Here is an 18,342-nt window from a genome sequence, read left to right on the forward strand (position 1 = left end):
CTCTTTCCGTCAGCAAGCATTTGCTGAAGGCCCTGCGTGCTGTGCAGGGTGTAGGGGAGAGCGGACCAGAGCTATAGCGGAGTCAGGTGGGCCAAGTGAAGTCCCGGTGTGAGCTGTGCTGGGGACACAGGAGGGCGAGGCTTCCTGCAGGCCCTCTCAGCTTGGCCTGGAGGGATGAGCAGGAGTTCGCTGGGTGAGGGGGCAGGGGATGGAGTGTGGGGCTTTCGACTGAGGTGTTCAATATGCAGGGCGCCTCTGGCTGTGGGATGGGGCTGGTGAGGGCCGGGCTCGGGGTCTTGTGGGCAGGGACAGGATATGGACTTTGTCCTGAGGCTGTGGGAATGGATGGGGATGACACGCTCAGGTTGTTTAAAAGCTGACCCTGCTCACCATGGAGGATAGATGGGAGTGGACAGGGTGGAACCCGGGAGCCCAGCAGGGAGGTGCTTGGCCAGCAGGGGGGTGGCCATGCTGATGGAGAGAGGTGGGCTGTATGCAGGAGCGAGGGGTGTGGAGGGAGCTCCCAGGCCCTGCTCTGCCTGGGGAAGGGTGGTGGTGGATGTGGGCCGAGCTGGGAGTCTGAGGAGGAGCCCTTTGGAAGGGGGAGGAGGTCTGGTCTGAACAGGCCGGTGGATGTCAGTGGGGACACCCAGGAGGCAGGGGACTGAGGGCCTGGTGCCCAGGAGGGCCCAGTGGAGAGGCCATGGGAACCCTGATGGGAGGAAGGGGCGGGGCCTGGCCCCAGGAAGGTGCTCCTGGGGTCTCAGCAAGCCCAGGGCCTCGGCACTGCCCCTGCCCCTGCCCCACCTGCTCACAGACCGCCTCTCTCTGGCTCCCTGTTGGCTGAAATTAGGTCTGAAATACCGTCTCTGCCTGCAGCCTCTGTAGCAGCCGTCCCTCTCCCCGAGCTGCAGGGCGACCTTTCTCCCAAATGCCATGCCTTTCATGCTCGATTCTCACTGAGAGACCTGCCCCCCCACCTCCTACCTCAAGGAATTCACAGGGGTCCTCGAGCTCCCAGAGCCCCAGGCTTTCCCTCCACGGCCCCCAGGGTGCGGCTGTCAGCGGTCCATGTGCCTCAGAGACAGTGCTGCATGGAGCCAGCCTCATGCCACGTGGTGATCAGGTGCCAGGCGGATGAGCATTATGCTATAAGGGGGTATAAGGAGGAAGGAAGGGGCACTTAGGGCAGCCCCTCTGCACCAGGCATCTGCAAAGGTCATGCCCTTTGGACTTTACAACAGCCTGGGAGGTAGATGTTAACCACCCCCCTTTACAGATGAGCAAACGCAGGCTGGAGACTCAAAGTGATGATCTGCCAGAGATGCTCCTTATGGTCACTCACCCCCCGGGGCCCAGATTCCAGCTGGTTCCCACCGCTGGGCAGGGCTGAGCTGTGGGGGAGGGTGGCTGAGGGGGTCCCGGGCTGCGGGTTGGGTCGGCAGGTTCTGCTCTGAGCAGTCAGCCCAGCCCTGGGCTGGGGGGTGGTTGGTGGAGAAGGACCTTCTCTCCCTGATCCCCACCTTCCACCTTCAGACCAGCTGTGCGGGCGGGTGAGTGTGGCACGGAGCCGGCCCAGCTCTCCAGACGTGCTTGGCCTGGCCGCTCCTCTCCAGCCTCCTTCCCTGTCCGCGTCCTGCCCCGTCTCTTCCTGCTGGGGCTCCTGCCCACAGTCAGCTGGTCAGTGTGGTGAGGCTCAGCCGCTCTGGCTCAGGCTGCTTGAAGGAAGAGTCTGGAGGGAGAGGAGAGTCCTCTGGGTTTCAGAGAAGGGTGGTCCAGGGCAGGCAGAGCCAGGACTGGAGCCCGGGTGTCAGGCTTTCAGTCCAGGGCTTCCAGCGGCCACACCTGGCCCCGGGGGGTGGGGTGGGGGTGCGTCTCCCTGCCGGCAGCAGCGCCTTTCCTGCATGGCCACTCGGGCTGGGGCTGCTGGTGGGCACTGAGGCCTAGGCGGGCGGGGATAGCGGACTGTCACCTCCCTGTGAGGTCACATCTTTCTTCAGCCTGTCCAGGCCCAGATGTCAACACATTTATCGCCAATTACAGGCTGGGCCTGGTACTTTCGGAGTGGGGTGGGGAGGGGCAGGAGGAGGGAGGAGTAGCCCTGGGTGCTTCACTGTGCCCTGGTGGCTTGTTGTCCCCTGAGTGGCAGGGCCAAGCCCACAGCAGGACATTTTGCACAGGTGGGCGTTCTGTGCACTAAGCGGGGAGCCCACAGAGAGAGGCTCTCGGAGGGGCCCCTGGCCCTGAGCCTGCACTGCCCAGATGTCTGGAGGTGCCCCGTCCCCAAGCTCAGGGGCAGTGCTGCAGGGACTGAGGCCCACCCAACCCAGCCACACCCGCTTGCCCCTTCAGCTCCTGTGGCCTGGTTCCGCTCCCTCTGTTCTAGAAAGGTCCGGTTTAGAATTCCACTCTAAAAGTTCGGGCTGTGGGGCTGGGGGGCAAAGGTGGGAGCCAGCATTTGAGGAGTACCTACAGTGTGCTAGGAATTTTCTTTCATTTTCATAAACAGTTGATTTATACCCATTTTACAGATGAAGATAAAGAAATCAAGGCTCAGAGACCCTTTCTCCCTCTCTCCTCCCTTCCTTCCTCCCTTCATCAAATGCCCCTGACACCTCCTCTGAGCCAGGCCCAGTGCTGTCTGAAGACCCGCCCCAGGCCATAGGGAGGCGGGATACTGGCACCAGAGCCACGAGGCTCCAAAGCCAGTGCTGTCCCTTCCGGAGGGAGGAGCAGACAGAACCTGAGAGCTTCTGGGGTCAGAGCCTCCCACGGGGGCCGCGGTGAGCTCCCTGGTCCTTGCTCTCCACAGACGTACACGGGCTCCATCCTGGTGGCTGTGAACCCCTACCAGCTGCTCTCCATCTACTCGCCAGAGCACATCCGCCAGTACACCAACAAGAAGATCGGGGAGATGCCCCCGCACATCTTTGCCATTGCCGACAACTGCTACTTCAACATGAAGCGAAACAGCCGTGACCAGTGCTGCATCATCAGGTGGGTGGCCCAGCACCAGGGTGGAGGTCCAGGCTTAACCCCGAGAGCACTAGCTATGTGCTCCTGCTAATGTCTCGTAGTATAGAGAATCACCTCCCCTTCCCCAGGTCTAATATCTCTATTAATGCGACCCAAGCTCATGTTAGCTTTTGAGGCCAACCTTACTAGTATTGACTGCTGGCTCCTATTAAGTTATGGTCAGTGGAAAGCTCAGGATCCTGTTCTCTCTTGGGCAGAGGGTAAAAGGACAATGCACGATCCAGCATCTAATACATGCCATGCTATATGGCAAGTAGGGAGGGAGGGGTGTGCATGTCGGAATGAAGGGGTTGGAAAGTAACCTCTGGTTGTGGCAGAGCAATGAACCCCTCTAGCCTTCCCGGCCCTGGATGGTCTCTATTGTCAGCCCATTACACAGACGGGGGAGGGCTCGTAGGGGAAGCAGCTTGGGCTGAAGCGCTAAGAGGAGGGGGACAACGCAGACTGTGACAGGCCCTGCCTGTGTCTGGGTGTCTGCAGTGGGGAGTCTGGGGCAGGGAAGACAGAGAGCACGAAGCTGATCCTGCAGTTCCTGGCGGCCATCAGTGGGCAGCACTCGTGGATCGAGCAGCAGGTGCTGGAGGCCACCCCCATCCTGGAAGGTAGGGCCAGGGCCGCAGGAGGGCTGGGCGGCTGGGCGGGGGCTGACCGTGCCCGTGACCCTCTACCCACCCTGAAGCCTTCGGGAATGCCAAGACCATTCGCAACGACAACTCAAGCCGCTTCGGGAAGTACATTGACATCCACTTCAACAAGCGGGGTGCCATCGAGGGCGCCAAGATCGAGCAGTACCTGCTGGAGAAGTCGCGCGTCTGTCGCCAGGTAGGCCCCGGCCCGGGGGCAGAGCTGTCCCTCACAGAGCCCCGAGCCGCAGTGCTGGTGGGATTCACACGTCCGAACAGCCTCAGTCCCTCGGCGGCTGCCTGCTTGCATGCCCGAAACCCACCATGGAACCACCAGGGGAGCTTTTTCGTAGAAGCCACTTGTTCAAACAGCAAACCGTGTGGCCAGGCTTCCTGATTGGTTCCTGGCGGCCTCCCCCTGTGCTCCTGCCCCAACACCTGTGCCCTGTTTTCAGGCGCCTGACGAGAGGAACTACCACGTGTTCTACTGCATGCTGGCGGGCATGGGCGAGGACCAGAAGAAGAAGCTGGGCCTGGGCCAGGCCACCGACTATAACTACTTGGCTATGGTGAGGCCCAGGCGGGGCATCCAGGGAGGGGGCAGCCATCCCAGTGAGGCCCGGGCCAGCCCATCCAGCCCCTCCCCAGCCCTAGGCCGGGTGGGTGGGAATTTCCACGTGGGCTTTCTCCCATCCTCTCGCCGGCCCCACCCCCAGCCCACCCTGGGCTTGTGTGTGCCCTAAGGCCTGTTCCCCACGTGGGTACACCCCCGCTTGCACACACGCGTCTAGGCAAATTCTCCCCACAGACACACGTAAATGTGTGTAGACGTCCCAGACCCAGGGACACACACACACACACACACACACACATACATGAGCCCGCCTGTACACATGTACTGTATTAGTGTAGTGTAAAGACTTGAAGACTGGGGCCTCTGCCAGGCCCCCAGGAGTGCAGGGTGCAGGACACGGTGGCTTCATACCCGGGGGTTCACTGATTACGGGGTTCTGGTGCCAGCCTCTTGCTGCTGGCAGGCCACCAAGGGGAAGTGGACCCAGCGCCATTGCTACCACACAGCAGGCTGGCTTGGGGGGCACCAGCTTCCTAAGTCCTGGGGAGACCTGATGGCTGGTTGCCTGGAGATGGGCTGAGCCATGTGGACACAAGTGTGGGCAATGGCACCTGAGGGATGTGGGACAACGAAGGTGCATGTATGTGTGTTGTAGGTGTAACACGTGCACACACACACACACACGCATGCACACACACACACACAGGTCTACAGGCACACACAATGGGGCAGGCCCTGCCAATGCTCCTTCACCCCAGGCTGCACTTGGTGAGGGGTTCAAGTCCCTGAGGGTGGTGTCCCTGGGTGGAGGGGAGCATGGCAGGGCCTTGGTGCCGTGCCTGCAGGCAGGGTGATGGACCAGGCCTGGCGTCAGTGACCCAGGCCTCTTACTCGTGGGAAATGGGGCATCCAGGGTTTCCAGACGGAGGAGATGTGTCCTGAGCAGCCCACGTGGGAGCTTGCTAGCCTGCCTGAGAGTCATGGTGCCCGGAGCCAGGCTGCTTGGCCAGGCAGTGAGGGCCCCCCTGATGCCCTCCTTCACCCACTCTCCCCCTCCTGCCCACCAGGGCAACTGCATAACCTGCGAGGGCCGCGAGGACAGCCAGGAGTATGCCAACATCCGCTCCGCCATGAAGGTGCTCATGTTCACTGACACAGAGAACTGGGAGATCTCGAAGCTCCTGGCCTCCATCCTGCACCTCGGCAACCTGCAGTACGAGGGTGAGGGGCCTCAATGCACCCCACTCCCCAGCCCTGTACTGAGAGTTCGCTTCTAACACTCAGCATGATGCCTAGCCGTCCAGGGGGTGCTGGTGGCTCAGTTCTGACTCAGTTTCTGTCACATGTGCCTGTGGGAGATTTGAACAGTTCCCCCAGCCTCAAGTGTGGTTTAACTCAGGTGCTGAAATTCCACCATAAAGTGTAATGGGGGATGACTATTGGCCCTTTATTTTAAAAAATATTCTTTTTTATTGACTTCAGAGAGGAAGGGAGAGAGAGATAGAAACATCAGTGATGAGAGAGAATCATTGATCAGCTGCCTCCTGCACACCCGCTCAGGCCCTGCACCCTGGCCTGCATTGATCTCCAGCCCCTTGGCCCTCAGGCTGGGGCATATTCTTTGGACATTCTCTCTGCTGTGCTGCTCCTACTGGGGATCAAGCCCGCAACCCGGGCATGTGCCCTTGACCAGAATCGAACCCAGGACCCTTCAATCCACAGGCCGATGCTCTATCCACTGAGCTAAACCAGCTAGGGCACTATTGGCCCTTTAAAACCACTTCCAAATTTGGTTTCTTCTTTAAGGTCAGGTGTCTTAGAGAGGGAGTAAATTTTTTAATTAAGTCATACTAAGGTATGAGTGATTAAATATCCATCTTCAGAAAAAGGGAAAGGCTAGAAAAGAGAATATGTTCACTCATCTAACACTCCCTGGTCACCTACTATGTGCCAGGCTGGGAGACGGTCCTCGAAGGCAGGCGCCGAGTTCCACTTTGCTCTTGCCCTTGGTACCCAATACAGTCCCAGGACCGAGTAAGAGCCTGAGCTTAAGTCGAAACTGACCCTCTTGGAAAGTTTGTTTGCTGAATGGATGGATCATCCCAGCTCTAAGAAGCTCACAGTCTAGTGAGTCTTAAAAGACCAAGAGAATGCATAAATGAGAGGAAAAACAAATTGATGTTCCTCTCTCTCTCTTAAAATCAATTCTTAAAAAAAAGACTAAGGATGAAGAAAGGGTACAGCAGGCAGAAGGGAGAGTTCACTCAGAGGCTTTGGGGCCTGAGGAAGCAGTGGGGGAAGGACAGAGCGTATCAGGCACTAAGCCAAGCAAGGTCACAGGGCCTGTCTCGAAGGAGCCACGGGCTGTTCTGGGAGCCTAGAGTGAAGGCTGGGGGGATGGAGGGGTGGGCGGGGGCAGGACGGCCAGTGTCTGATACCTGGGTGCCAGGCGTAGAGCCAGGTGTTGGCTACACACGGTTTCTAAGCTCCTGGTGCCCATAGTTCATGATGAGAACATTCATCAAACATACATTGACCAGAGAAGCTTTAAATCAGAGTGTGGTGTCCTCTGTGGACAGGGCGGGCGTTCGTCCCCTTAGACTGCCCCCTTGGCCCCTGCCCACCCTCCCCTGCCTGATGCCGTGCCCTCTTGCTGCTGACAGCCAGGACATTTGAAAACCTGGATGCCTGCGAGGTGCTCTTCTCCCCGTCCCTGGCCACAGCTGCATCCTTGCTCGAGGTCAGTGCCCGGTCTTCTGTCCCTCGGCTGTTTTTGTTTCTCTCAGAGGGACAGTTTGGACTTCAGGCCCAGGGGCTGAGCACGTGGGACCCAAGGAGCTGGGACCTCTGGTTGGGAAAGTTCTAGAAATTCAACACGGAGAACCCATGGTGCACAGGATCTGTGCTGGGCACGGGTCCCTAGGAGGAGGAGAGCCCAGAGCCTGTCTCCGCCCAGCTGGTCCTGGGAGCAGCAGGGACTTAGGGGACCAAGTGAATCAGTCTGTCAGTCTTTAGCAAACACTAGGCTCGGCCCTGGGTTGGAAAACGGCGATGAGTAAAGCCGGAGTAAGAGCCAGTCCTGGGAAGGGCAGGTGACATACAGGGGGCGCAGGGCAGGGGCGGGGGGGGTGGCAAGCAGGAGAGCAGTTCCCTCCGGCAGCGTTGGGGTGGGTTGGTGTGGGGGAGGATTTGGCTGTAGGGCCTGGGAAGGGCATTCTTACGGTGGGGCTCTGCCCTGCCAGACCGTCTGAGTGGAGGGAGCAGTCTGAGTGAGGCCTGGTTGTGAAAAGGGGGGGATTCTGGGTGTGGTGGGAGTTCTAGGGAGGGACTGGCTGGCAGGTGGCCGGGTGACCTCCCGGTGTCGCTCCACCAGGTGAACCCCCCAGACCTGATGAACTGCCTGACCAGCCGCACCCTCATCACCCGCGGCGAGACGGTGTCCACCCCGCTCAGCAGGGAGCAGGCGCTGGATGTCCGCGATGCCTTCGTCAAGGTGGGCTTGTGGAGTGGCCCCTGCTCTCCCCACCCCTCCGGAGGTTTTGATGGGCAGGAGCTGAGGGGTCCACAGAGCTGGTGGGCCTCTGGGCCATGACCCCCACCTGCCCTTGGACCCAGGCTCCAGCCACTGGCTGCCTTGGGCTGAGTCCACAAGGGCTGGGAGTTGTGCCCCCAGGGCCCCTGCACCTGGCCTGTTTGATCTCCAGCCCCTTGGCCCTCATGTGGGGCATGTTCTTTGGACATTCTCTCTGCTGTGCTGCTCTCAGCCCAGGGGCACCCTCTCTGGTCTCTTCAAAGAAGACAATGAAGAAAGGCTGGGCTGGGTGGGCAGGGTGCCGAATCCTGCCTGTTTCCACAGTCACACGCTTGCTGTGCCTGCTCTAGGCCCTGTGCTGGGCTCTGGGAACCGCAAGGCATCCAGGGCTGATGGGGAGACGGAGATGGATGGAGAAATGGGAGTCCCAAGGAGGCTCCCCACACTCTGAGGTCAGGGAAGGTTTCCTGGGGAGCTTTGAAAAACCAATAGGAATTGTCCAAGCAGAAAAGGGTGCTCCGGGCAGGGGGGGCAGCTGGAGCAAAGGCGTGGGATTTCAGAGCTTGCTACCCCGCGGAAGGGGCTGGAGCGAGGCCTCCAGGGCCCAGGAATGTGGCCAGTCTCCCTGGGAGGCTGTGGCTGGGCCGGGGCTGAAGCCGCCGCCCTGCCTCTCAGGGGATCTACGGGCGGCTCTTCGTGTGGATCGTAGACAAGATCAACGCCGCGATTTACAAGCCGCCCTCCCAGGATGTGAAGAACTCTCGCCGGTCCATCGGCCTCCTGGACATCTTTGGGTTTGAGAACTTCGCTGTGAACAGGTAGCGGTGGGGCTCTGCCCTGCGGGACTTTTCCTCCACAACACGGACAGGAAGGTCACGTCTCTCCCTTTAGACTACATTCGTCGGCCCCCCACACACCCTGCCAGGCTGCTGGGAAATTTGACTCCCGTGGTCCCCGTGGGCCCTCTCCCCTTCCTCCCCATCCCCTCCAGTCCCCAGTCAGCTGAGGCCAGCGAGGAGGGGGTGGTGGTGGGGAGGCTCTTATATCATCAAGGACACCCCAGGCCCTGCTGCCCATCGGCCTGTGCCCAGCTGCAAGGTGCCTGGGATCCACCTGGACCTGAGCCAAGGTTGAGACGGGGGTCTTGGCCACACTTGGAGGCCCACACTCTTGGGGGGCCGTGTGGGCAGACGGATGGAACAGGCCCAGGTGGATCCCAGGTGGCAGGAAGCTGGCCCTGCCCCACTGCCTAGCTGCGTGACCCCTGGCAAGTCGCCTCAGTTCCTGTAATGCCTGGATGTCTTGAAGCCCTCCCCACACCCGCCAGAACGCCCACATTGAATTCACGGAGTGTCGCCGTGAGGGCGCTGAGTTGGTGGCTCAGAGATGTCAGCCGTCAAGGCTCTGCTTCCAAGTCTCACCAGCCCCCTCCCCAGTCTGCTGACACTTTGGGCCACTCCTCCTGGGCCACCTGCCCAGCCTTGGCTCTGCCCCTCCCAGGCGCTCTGCCTGGGGCTGGAGCCCACCTGCCCACCCTCCCCAGGGCCTGGTCATGCAGGGGAAGGGTCCTGAGCCCCTGGCCCTGGCTTTAGCTCTCCCTCTGACTCACTGAGTGACCTTGGGGGGATGCTTTGCTCTCGCTGGGCCTTGGTGTCCCCTTCTGCTCATGAGGGGGTTGGACGTGGCAGTCCCGGCCCCCCTCAGACGTGGAGGCAGAGCTGGGCCCCTGAGTGGTGGAGCAGGGCCTGAACGACACCCCCTTGTCCCTGTGTCCCCTGCGCATCCCCCCTCCTCCCCCCCAAGCTTCGAGCAGCTCTGCATCAACTTCGCCAACGAGCACCTGCAGCAGTTCTTCGTGCGGCACGTGTTCAAGCTGGAGCAGGAGGAGTACGACCTGGAGAGCATCGACTGGCTGCACATCGAGTTCACCGACAACCAGGACGCCCTGGACATGATCGCCAACAAGCCCATGAACATCATCTCCCTCATTGACGAGGAGAGCAAGTTCCCCAAGGTGGGCCTGCGTGGGGCTGGGGAGTGTGGTGGTGGTGGTGGGGCGCATCCTCCACACCCAGCCTCTGCTTTCCTCACCTGCAAAATGGGGCTAATGACACCCGCTCTCAGGGTGGCTCTGGGCCAACTCAAGTGCATTTATCTGGGTCCTGCACCCAACGCTGAAGATCTAAGCATGCAGCTGGCGCAGAATAGGTGCTCCACACACGGACTAGGCCTTGGAGTGGGAGGGACTCTTTTACTCCCGGGAGTAGATTTTCTAAACTGGAATGTACAATCACGGTGGGGAAGTGGAGGCTCAGAGAGCTCCTCTGTGGGCTGTAAGCAAAGGGAGGAAAGCTCTTGAGAAAGACAGAAGAGGGGGTGCAAAGACGTGGGGCAGGACAGGCAGTGGGGCCTGGTGGAGAGTGGGGGGAGTGGAAGTGGGGGGCGTGGGAGAGGAGGCCTGACAGCTGCCCTCGGTCCCCACAGGGCACGGACACCACCATGTTGCATAAGCTGAACTCGCAGCACAAGCTCAACTCCAACTACATTCCTCCCAAGAACAACCACGAGACCCAGTTCGGCATCAACCACTTTGCTGGTGTCGTCTACTATGAGACTCAAGGTACAGGCGGGCTGGCCGGGGCTGTCTCCTTGTCTGGGCCCCTCCCTCCCTCACCCTCCCCAGCCCAGGACAGAGACCCAGGTCCTGGAATGCAGGGTGGAAATGGTGGTATCAGTGCTTTTTTTTGCTTTGTTTTAGAGATTTAAAAGTGTTGCAGTAAAATATATAATACAAAATTTACTATTTTAACAATTTTTACGTCCATGATCCAGTGGCAATAAGTTGTTCACAATATAGTGCAGCCATCATCACTATTGGCGCGAACATCATCACTATTCATTTCCAGAGCCAATTCGTTACCCCAAATAGGAGCTCTGCACCCCACTGACAATAACTCCCCCTCGCCCTCCCCCCAGCCTCTGGTACCCTCGATCCTGCTTTCCGTCTTACACATTGGACCATCTGAAGTGCTTCATGGGAGTGGAATCTACAATATTTGTCCTTTTGTGTTTGGCTCACTTCACGGAACATAAGGCCCTCAGGTGCATGGCTGTTGGAGCACGTGTCCTCTTTAGTTATCGTTTCATCTGTTGATGGACGTTTGCGTCGTCTCCATGAGGTGGCTGTTGCCGATAATGCTGCTGAGAATGTGGTGTACACGTATCTGAGTCCCTGCTTTCAGCTCTTTGGGGTGGGCTCAGTGCTCATCTGTACAACGGGAAACTGAGGCTCATAAGGGGGGGTTCACGGTCCTTACAAGACGTAACCCTTTGGATGCAAACGCAGGCCCTAGAACCAGCCCAGTTACCCACCAAGACTCGTTTAGCAAAAAGACCACGTGTGAGCTTTGAAGGGGATGCTCCTCTTCCCTCCTGGGACATGCAGCTGGGTTCGTTTTCAAGCTAGACGTCAAGAAGAGGGTCAGAACACAGTCCAGTTTACTCCACTTAGAATTCTTACAGGGCCTGCCATAAGCCTGCAGGTGGTCCTAGCCCGCCCCGTTGCACTGGTAAAAGGCCAGCCCTGAATGGGTCTCAGTGGTGGGATGTGTCTACATGGAGCTCCGGTCATTCAGCCCCAAAGGGTCCCACCCACAGCCCAAGCCATTGAAATTCAAAACAAATAAGAATAGTCATCGGTCTAGCAGGTCCTTGTTGAGCTGGTCCAGAGGCAGTAGAGTGTGTCATGAGCCATGCTGCAGGGGTGGGCTCTGAAGGCTGCTCAGCCCGCCTTACAATATGAAATGTGAGCTCCCACCGGGCTGTCGAGAGAAGGACGCCAACATCACGTGAGAAGGACTCTTGGGCAAACCGATGGGTCTGCTGTTTGGAGCAACAGAGGATTGCAGTTTTCAGTTCAGTGCCACCAACACTCACTGAGCATCTGTTACGTGCCAGGCCTCCTGTGTTGCTGAGGATGCAGAAGTGAAGGCGGAGGGAATTTTACATGAAGCTGTAGAATTATTGAACGTTAGCTCTGGAGGGAACACGAGGGTCGTCTACTTCTATGGATTTGCAAGCTGAGGTCCAGAGAGTGAAACGCCTTCCTCAGATCACTGACTAGTTCTGAGCTGCCTTAAGCAATTCTGCCAGCATTTTCTGGTTTGGCGAAGTGCTGTTTTAATCCGGCATTTCATTCATTCATGGATGGTGATGGGTGATCTAAAGAGAAGCAACAGCCTTTGAGTACTGTCTTTCCCATCTGACCGACGAGGAAGCTGAGGCCCAGAGGGGACCTTCCCAGGTCACAGCGCGTTCGTTAGAGCCCCACAATCCATGCCGACCCCAGAGCCCACCCCTCCACTGCGAGTGCTCCTGCAGCTCACCCCTCCTCAGATACCCGGAGGGCAGCCCGGCACTGGTCTCTGTGCCACCTACCAGCCCTGGCAGCCCGAGTCCTATGGGGAGAGATTGCTGCCCCTCTGCAGTGTCCCTCCTCAGCCCTGGGCACCTGTCTCCTGCCCCCCCCCAACAACCCCCCATTAACCAGCTCCTAACTCCCCAATAACTGGGAGCGGCAGTTGGGGTCTGTGTGGTGTGGGGAAGCCTCCTTGGCCCGCGCCCATGGTCCTGAGTTTGAGTCTTAACTCTGCCTGTGACTTGCTTAGCTGCTCTGAGCTCAATTTACTCCCTTGTGGGATGAGAAGATAATCCCTGCTTGTCGCACCCCTCCTGGGCGCGGGGGCAGCTGTGAGGGGACGTTGAAAACATAAGGCAAGCTATTGTGAGTTAATTTTTATACTATTAGCTGGTACCAGATCAACATGTAGTCTCTCCCAGGTGATACTTACCATTGCTTTTGACTGACACCTTTGTTTAAAAGACTGAGGCTGGCATTTTAGGCATTGGGGCTCACCCAGGGAGGTGCCCACTCCGTCCCCGGGACACACCTGCTGCCCTCTCTCTGACCAGCTGAGGAGGGGCTGTGTGGTACGGGCGATGGAGCTCCAGCTCAGGCCATGCCCTCACTCTCTCTGTGACCTTGGGCCAGTGGCTGTCCTCTCGTATGGGCGATGGAGCTCCAGCTCAGGCCCTGCCCTCACTCTCTGTGACCTTGGGCCAGTGGCTGTCCTCTCCCAGCCTCAGTGTCCCCACTGAAACCCGGATGTGGGTGGTCTGGGTGAATGTTGAGGATCCTCTGGCCTTGGATGGGGGTGGGGGGGAGAGGGGGCAGGGCTGAGTCTTGTCAGGCAGAGGCAGCGGAGCCCGCCAGGCGTGACCACTCTCTGCCGCTGCCCAGGCTTCCTGGAGAAGAACCGGGACACCCTGCACGGAGACATCATCCAGCTGGTCCACTCCTCCAGGAACAAGTTCATCAAGCAGATCTTCCAGGCCGATGTCGCCATGGTAACGTGGGGGCAGGGCTTCCATGGGGCGAGAGGGGTCCCCAGGCGCCAGGCCGGTGTCTAGGCACCCTTGTCCAATAGCCTCAGCACGTCCCTCTGGCCGCAGAGCCGGGACAGAGCTTTCCTATGCTTCTAGGAGGGGTCGGGGGCCTCCCATCTGGTCCTGTACTGACTGGGGGAGGGGGGTGCGGGGGGTGGTGGTGTGTGTGTGCAAGGCCCAGAGAAGGGTCATGTGAGAGGTCACAGAGCAGAGCCTGATCAGGACTTGGTTTACCATGGGGTCCCCCCCTCCCCCCAGACCTCCTACTGCTAACAGGGAGCAGGCAAAGGGAGCAGGCCCAGCCTCAAGGTCGTCGGTAGGTGTGGGCATCCAGAGAAATGGCACAAGGGATAGATGTGCACCAGCCCTGGAGCCCATGGGGTGGAGAATTCCCCACCGTCCGTCTCTCCTTTGTCCCTCAAGTGGGAGGCTGGTGGGCCTCTCCCTGCAGGATCATGCGCCTTTTTCTCATATTTCCTCCTGTCCCCTGGCTTCTTGGAGGGGCACGGAGAGGCTCACAGGCAGGCAGAGCCGCTACCCCATCAGTGCCCGTCCAGGTGCCTCAGATGCCCCCAGCCCCAAGGAGCCCAGACCTCTGCCCTGCGGGTCCTCTTCTCTCCCTGGTGGGTTTTGCCCTCTGTTCTGACCCACCCCGTTCTCCCTGCCCCTCCCCCCATCGCGCCTGCACTGTGGTTCCTGCTATAGTTTCTCTGTGGTTACTCATCGGGCACCCTCCGCCAGTCAGCAGCTTCTGCGAAGGTAAAAGCCCTGAGGCCTCGGCGGCCCCTGGGATTAGCTGTGTCCTTGGTCCCCATGGCACCAAGGTCTGGGGAAAGGGCTGGCTTTTCTTTATTTTTCTTTCTTTTTTTTTTTGAGTGTGTTTTTTTGTGGAGTGGTTTGTGGAGTGATTTTGCTTTTGGTTTCTGAGTGTGTGTATTGCAGGCATCTCAGTTTCTTAAAGAAGGAAACTGAGTCTTAGAAAAAGAGGCAAGACTTGCCCAGCTGCCCCGTGAGCCAGGGGCAGAGCTGAGACCAAACCCGAGTCTCCCATCCTCTGCCCCCCGTGAGCCTCTTCGAGGCATCAAGGCAGCTCCTCGCCAGGGCTGCGCTTCATCAGGTCCTCTGTGACCTTGTGCGGCAGTAGGGGCGGGTGGTGTTTTCTGCATTTTGCGGATAGAAAGCTCAGAGATGGGTGTGACCCACCCAAGTCAGCATCCGGGGGAGCTGGCCCTAGAAGGCCTCGCCCAGACCTGCTAGGGCCCAGTGGCCGGCAAACTGCGGCTCGCGAGCCACAGGGGCCAAAGAGCCGCATGTGGCTCGCGAGCCGCAGTTTGCCGACCACTGTGCTAGGCTCTCGAGCAGCACCCCTTCAGGTCGTGGCTCCCAGGCGCTTTAGGTGCTGAAGGTGCTGGGGCCCCCTTAGCGGCGGCAGAGCTCTGGCATCCCCTTTGCCTCCCTTTTCCTTTCAGAACCCTCAGTCTCCTCTGTCTAATCCTGACATCGTCCCACACTTGGCCTAATGCTCAGTCCCTCTTCCTGCCCGGATGTCTGGCGCCCCCTGCTGCCCAGTGCCTCACAGAGTTCTGAAACAATTCCTGAAAGCCATGGCTGCAGAGTGGGGCAGGAGCAGGGCGGCCTCTGTCCTCTGCCCACGGAGCAGCCCTGGACCCCAGCCCGTTGTGGCTCAGTCAGTTAACAAGGTGAAGGTAGGGCCACCACCAAAAACGGGGCCCAGACTCCTGAAGCACCAGCTCCGAGCACTCCCACCCCAAATCCACCTGCCCCAGGGTCACACTGATGAGACAGGTGGGCCTCCAGGCTCTCCTGCATTCTTTCCTCTCGTCCTTTCCATACTTTCCTCTCAGCCCACCTGCCAGGCCCACCCACTCCTTCTGGTCTTCATGGTCCTGGAATACCACTGCACCCCGTCTTCTGCTCTCACCCCCTCTCCTCTCACCCCAAAGTACGATTGCCAGCAGGTGACAGCTGAGGAAGCTGGGGCCCAGAGAGGCCTGGCTTCTTGCCTGAGCTCACACAGCTTGTGACACACAAGGGTTAGATCCAGGTCTGTCTCGAGGAGGTACAGCGACTTGTCCAAGGTCACATGCAAGGGAGGACTAGTGAGGCTTTTCAAGACCCCGCTCTTTCCACTGCATGATGGTGTCTCTGTGAGCGTCCCCCTCGAGAAGAAAAATGCTCTGTACCCGCCGGAAACACCGCGGTTCTGTTAAAGGCACATGGGAACCGGCTGGGCGAACCGTGCAGTCAGTTTATTCCACACAGTGTGCTGGCTGCAGTGCTCTCTCGGGGCGGAAGCCCAGACGCCTTGTCCAGCGATCTGAACGCATGTCCCGTGCAGGCCCCCACCCCTGAGCTCCCAGCCTTGCTTGTGTCTCCTTCCCCAGGACGGCCCTGGCAGCCCCACCCCAGCCACTGCTGCTGGGGAGCTCAGCTGAGCCATCAGGACGGCGGCACTGAGCACCCGGATGAATGTCTAACCCCAGTCACATGTGTCCGGGGCCCCGAGTCCACGGACGTTTTGTTCACTCTGTGCTGGCGGCTTCCCCTGCCTGCAGCTTCCCAGCCCCGTTCCCCTCACACTCAGGTGCCTGCCTCTTAGGTCCCTTCTGTGGAGTCACTTAACATTGATTTTTGGAGTTTTCACTCCTGCCTTTTCCCTACCCGCCCCCCACTACCCGCCCCCCACCCCGCCCCACCCCACACCCTCCCAGATGCCATCCCCAAATATCTTCAGGTCGTCCCCGAGACAAGGAGTATCAGGAAGGGCCACCTTTCCCTTCACCAACAAAAGCCAAATCAGAAGCCCAGGTGGCCAGGGAGTGATGGCAGAGCCCGCCGCCCCACGGCCCATTCACTCCGTGAACCAGTCGTAACTGCTGATTGTGCCCTTTATATGCCAGACACTGTCCTACGTGTTGACGACATAGTAGTGAACAAGACAGGGGGAAAATGTTCTGTCTGCATGAAACTTACATTCTGGCAGAAGGGGAAACAGTTAATCAGTTGGCAATAAGTATAGTATATAGCATGTCGGGTGGGGCTATATGACATGGAGAAAGATTAAGGAATGGGGAATGCTGGTGGGGGGCGTTGCAATGTTGAACAGGGGCATCGGGAAAGGCCTATGGATTCGTCAAGGTGATCTGAACTAGGGTCCAGAAATTCAAACCCCATTTGACATTGGTGTATTTCAGGGATTTTCAACTGGTATGCCACAAGAACTCTTAAAACATAGAATACCTGACTATTAAAGCACGGCAGGGAGAGGGGACAGCGAGTCCGGCTCTCAGGTGCTCCTCACGCCTAAGCCTGCCAGTGCCTTATAGGAAGAGAAGGGGCGGGGAGGGGCTGGCTAGAGGGAGCGAGCGGGTGTGGAGAGTGAGCAGCTACAGGGGCCAGGTCTTGAGGCTGCTCTTGGCTGTTGTGTCCTGGCAGAGTGGAGGCGGTGTGGGGGGACAGAGCAGCTTGGAGGTTCTTGCAGGGATCTGAGAGAGCCGCTGGTGGCTTGGACCGGGCAGGCAGCGAGGAGTGGGAAGGACGCAGGTCCTAGGCCCCCTTTGGAGGGGAGCCGAGAAGATGCTGGCCTGCTGGATGTGTGAGGAGCTGGATGGCTACTAGGGTGCTGGCCTGAGCAATTGGAGGTGGACCATTTCTGGGAGCCCTGGAACCAGGTCAGCAGCACTTCAGATCAGCTGAGCTGTGGGCTGGTTCCGTGCCAGGCCCTGGGCACAGCAGTAAGAAAGGCAGGCCCACCTGTCCTCGCACGGCCCACAGCTCAGCAAACACAGACTAAGGTGGTTCCATTGTGGTCAAAACCAAAGAAAGCTGTGGGTTATGTGTGTGGTTGTGTGCATGTGCTGTGTGCATGCTCTGTGTGTTGTATGTATGTGCTGTGTGTTCTATAACTTGTGCACTCTGTGTGTTGTATGTGTGTGCTATATGTTCTATAAGTTGTGAGCTGTGTGTTGTGTATGCTGTGTGTGTTCTGTAAGTTGTGTGTTGTGTGCTATGTGTTGTGTATGTGTTCTGTAAGCTGCTGTTGTGTATGTTGTGTGTGTGTTCTGTGAGCTGTGCATTGTGTATGCTGTGTGTGTGCGCTGTGAGCTGTGCGTTGTGTATGCTGGGTGTGTGTGTTCTGTGAGCTGTGCATTGTGTATGCTGTGTGTGTGCGCTGTGAGCTGTGCGTTGTGTATGCTGGGTGTGTGTGTTCTGTGAGCTGTGCATTGTGTATGCTGTGTGTGTGCGCTGTGAGCTGTGCGTTGTGTATGCTGGGTGTGTGTGTTCTGTGAGCTGTGCATTGTGTATGCTGTGTGTGTGCGCTGTGAGCTGTGCGTTGTGTATGCTGGGTGTGTGTGTTCTGTGAGCTGTGCATTGTGTATGCTGTGTGTGTGCGCTGTGAGCTGTGCGTTGTGTATGCTGGGTGTGTGTGTTCTGTGAGCTGTGCATTGTGTATGCTGTGTGTGTGCGCTGTGAGCTGTGCGTTGTGTATGCTGGGTGTGTGTGTTCTGTGAGCTGTGCATTGTGTATGCTGTGTGTGTGCGCGCTGTGTATGAGTTCTGTGTCTGTGCCGTGCGTGCTTAGGGCAGGGGCTCCCACACAGGCTGGGCACAGCACAACCTGGACAGCTCCCCGTCCCAGTGCTGCTGCTGGGTCAGGGTTGGGGGCAGCCAGCCTGACATCCACCCCACCCCCCTCCCGCCCCAGACACCCCCAGCTTCCCTTGTCAAACCTTAGGAAATGCTCCAAATAAACGACAACAGAAAACACTGCACATTTCAGACCAGCAAGTGTTGGCTGTTTCTCGGCAGGTTCATTTCAGTCTGGGGCTCACGGGCTATGGCTTCAACGCCTCTGCCTACGCCCCTCCACACACCTCACCTGTCTGCATCTGCACCCCGGGTTTTGGGCGCTGCAGGAGATCAGCTAAATTTATGTCTCACATGTAGCATAAAACCTTACAATAATAATCAAATTCATTCATAAGAAATCCTCACCCAACAGAAGTTTCCAGCAAAACCATAACATCAAAATGCTTTGGAATAGAATCTGGTTTCTACGGCCAGTGTCTGGGCATCAGTCTGAGACGGTCCGCTTCCTGTTTGTTTGCTGTC

General features: G+C 58.4%; 1 protein-coding gene across 1 annotated transcript in view; it reads left to right on the plus strand.

Annotated features, from left to right (window-relative positions):
* Positions 1-18,342, plus strand: part of MYO7A (myosin VIIA) — a 104,896-nt gene that overhangs the window by 47,657 nt on the left and 38,897 nt on the right. Inside the window, exons 5-15 of the mRNA XM_015563974.1 lie at positions 2,813-2,997; positions 3,517-3,638; positions 3,716-3,858; positions 4,115-4,228; positions 5,301-5,454; positions 6,897-6,973; positions 7,607-7,726; positions 8,441-8,583; positions 9,569-9,779; positions 10,250-10,385; positions 13,065-13,226. Of these exons, the coding sequence (XP_015419460.1) occupies positions 2,813-2,997; positions 3,517-3,638; positions 3,716-3,858; positions 4,115-4,228; positions 5,301-5,454; positions 6,897-6,973; positions 7,607-7,726; positions 8,441-8,583; positions 9,569-9,779; positions 10,250-10,385; positions 13,065-13,226 (1,567 nt within the window). The remainder of the gene's footprint in view (positions 1-2,812; positions 2,998-3,516; positions 3,639-3,715; positions 3,859-4,114; positions 4,229-5,300; positions 5,455-6,896; positions 6,974-7,606; positions 7,727-8,440; positions 8,584-9,568; positions 9,780-10,249; positions 10,386-13,064; positions 13,227-18,342) is intronic.

Source organism: Myotis davidii, unplaced genomic scaffold (genome assembly GCF_000327345.1).
Source record: "Myotis davidii unplaced genomic scaffold, ASM32734v1 scaffold139, whole genome shotgun sequence".
Lineage (NCBI taxonomy): Eukaryota > Metazoa > Chordata > Mammalia > Chiroptera > Vespertilionidae > Myotis > Myotis davidii.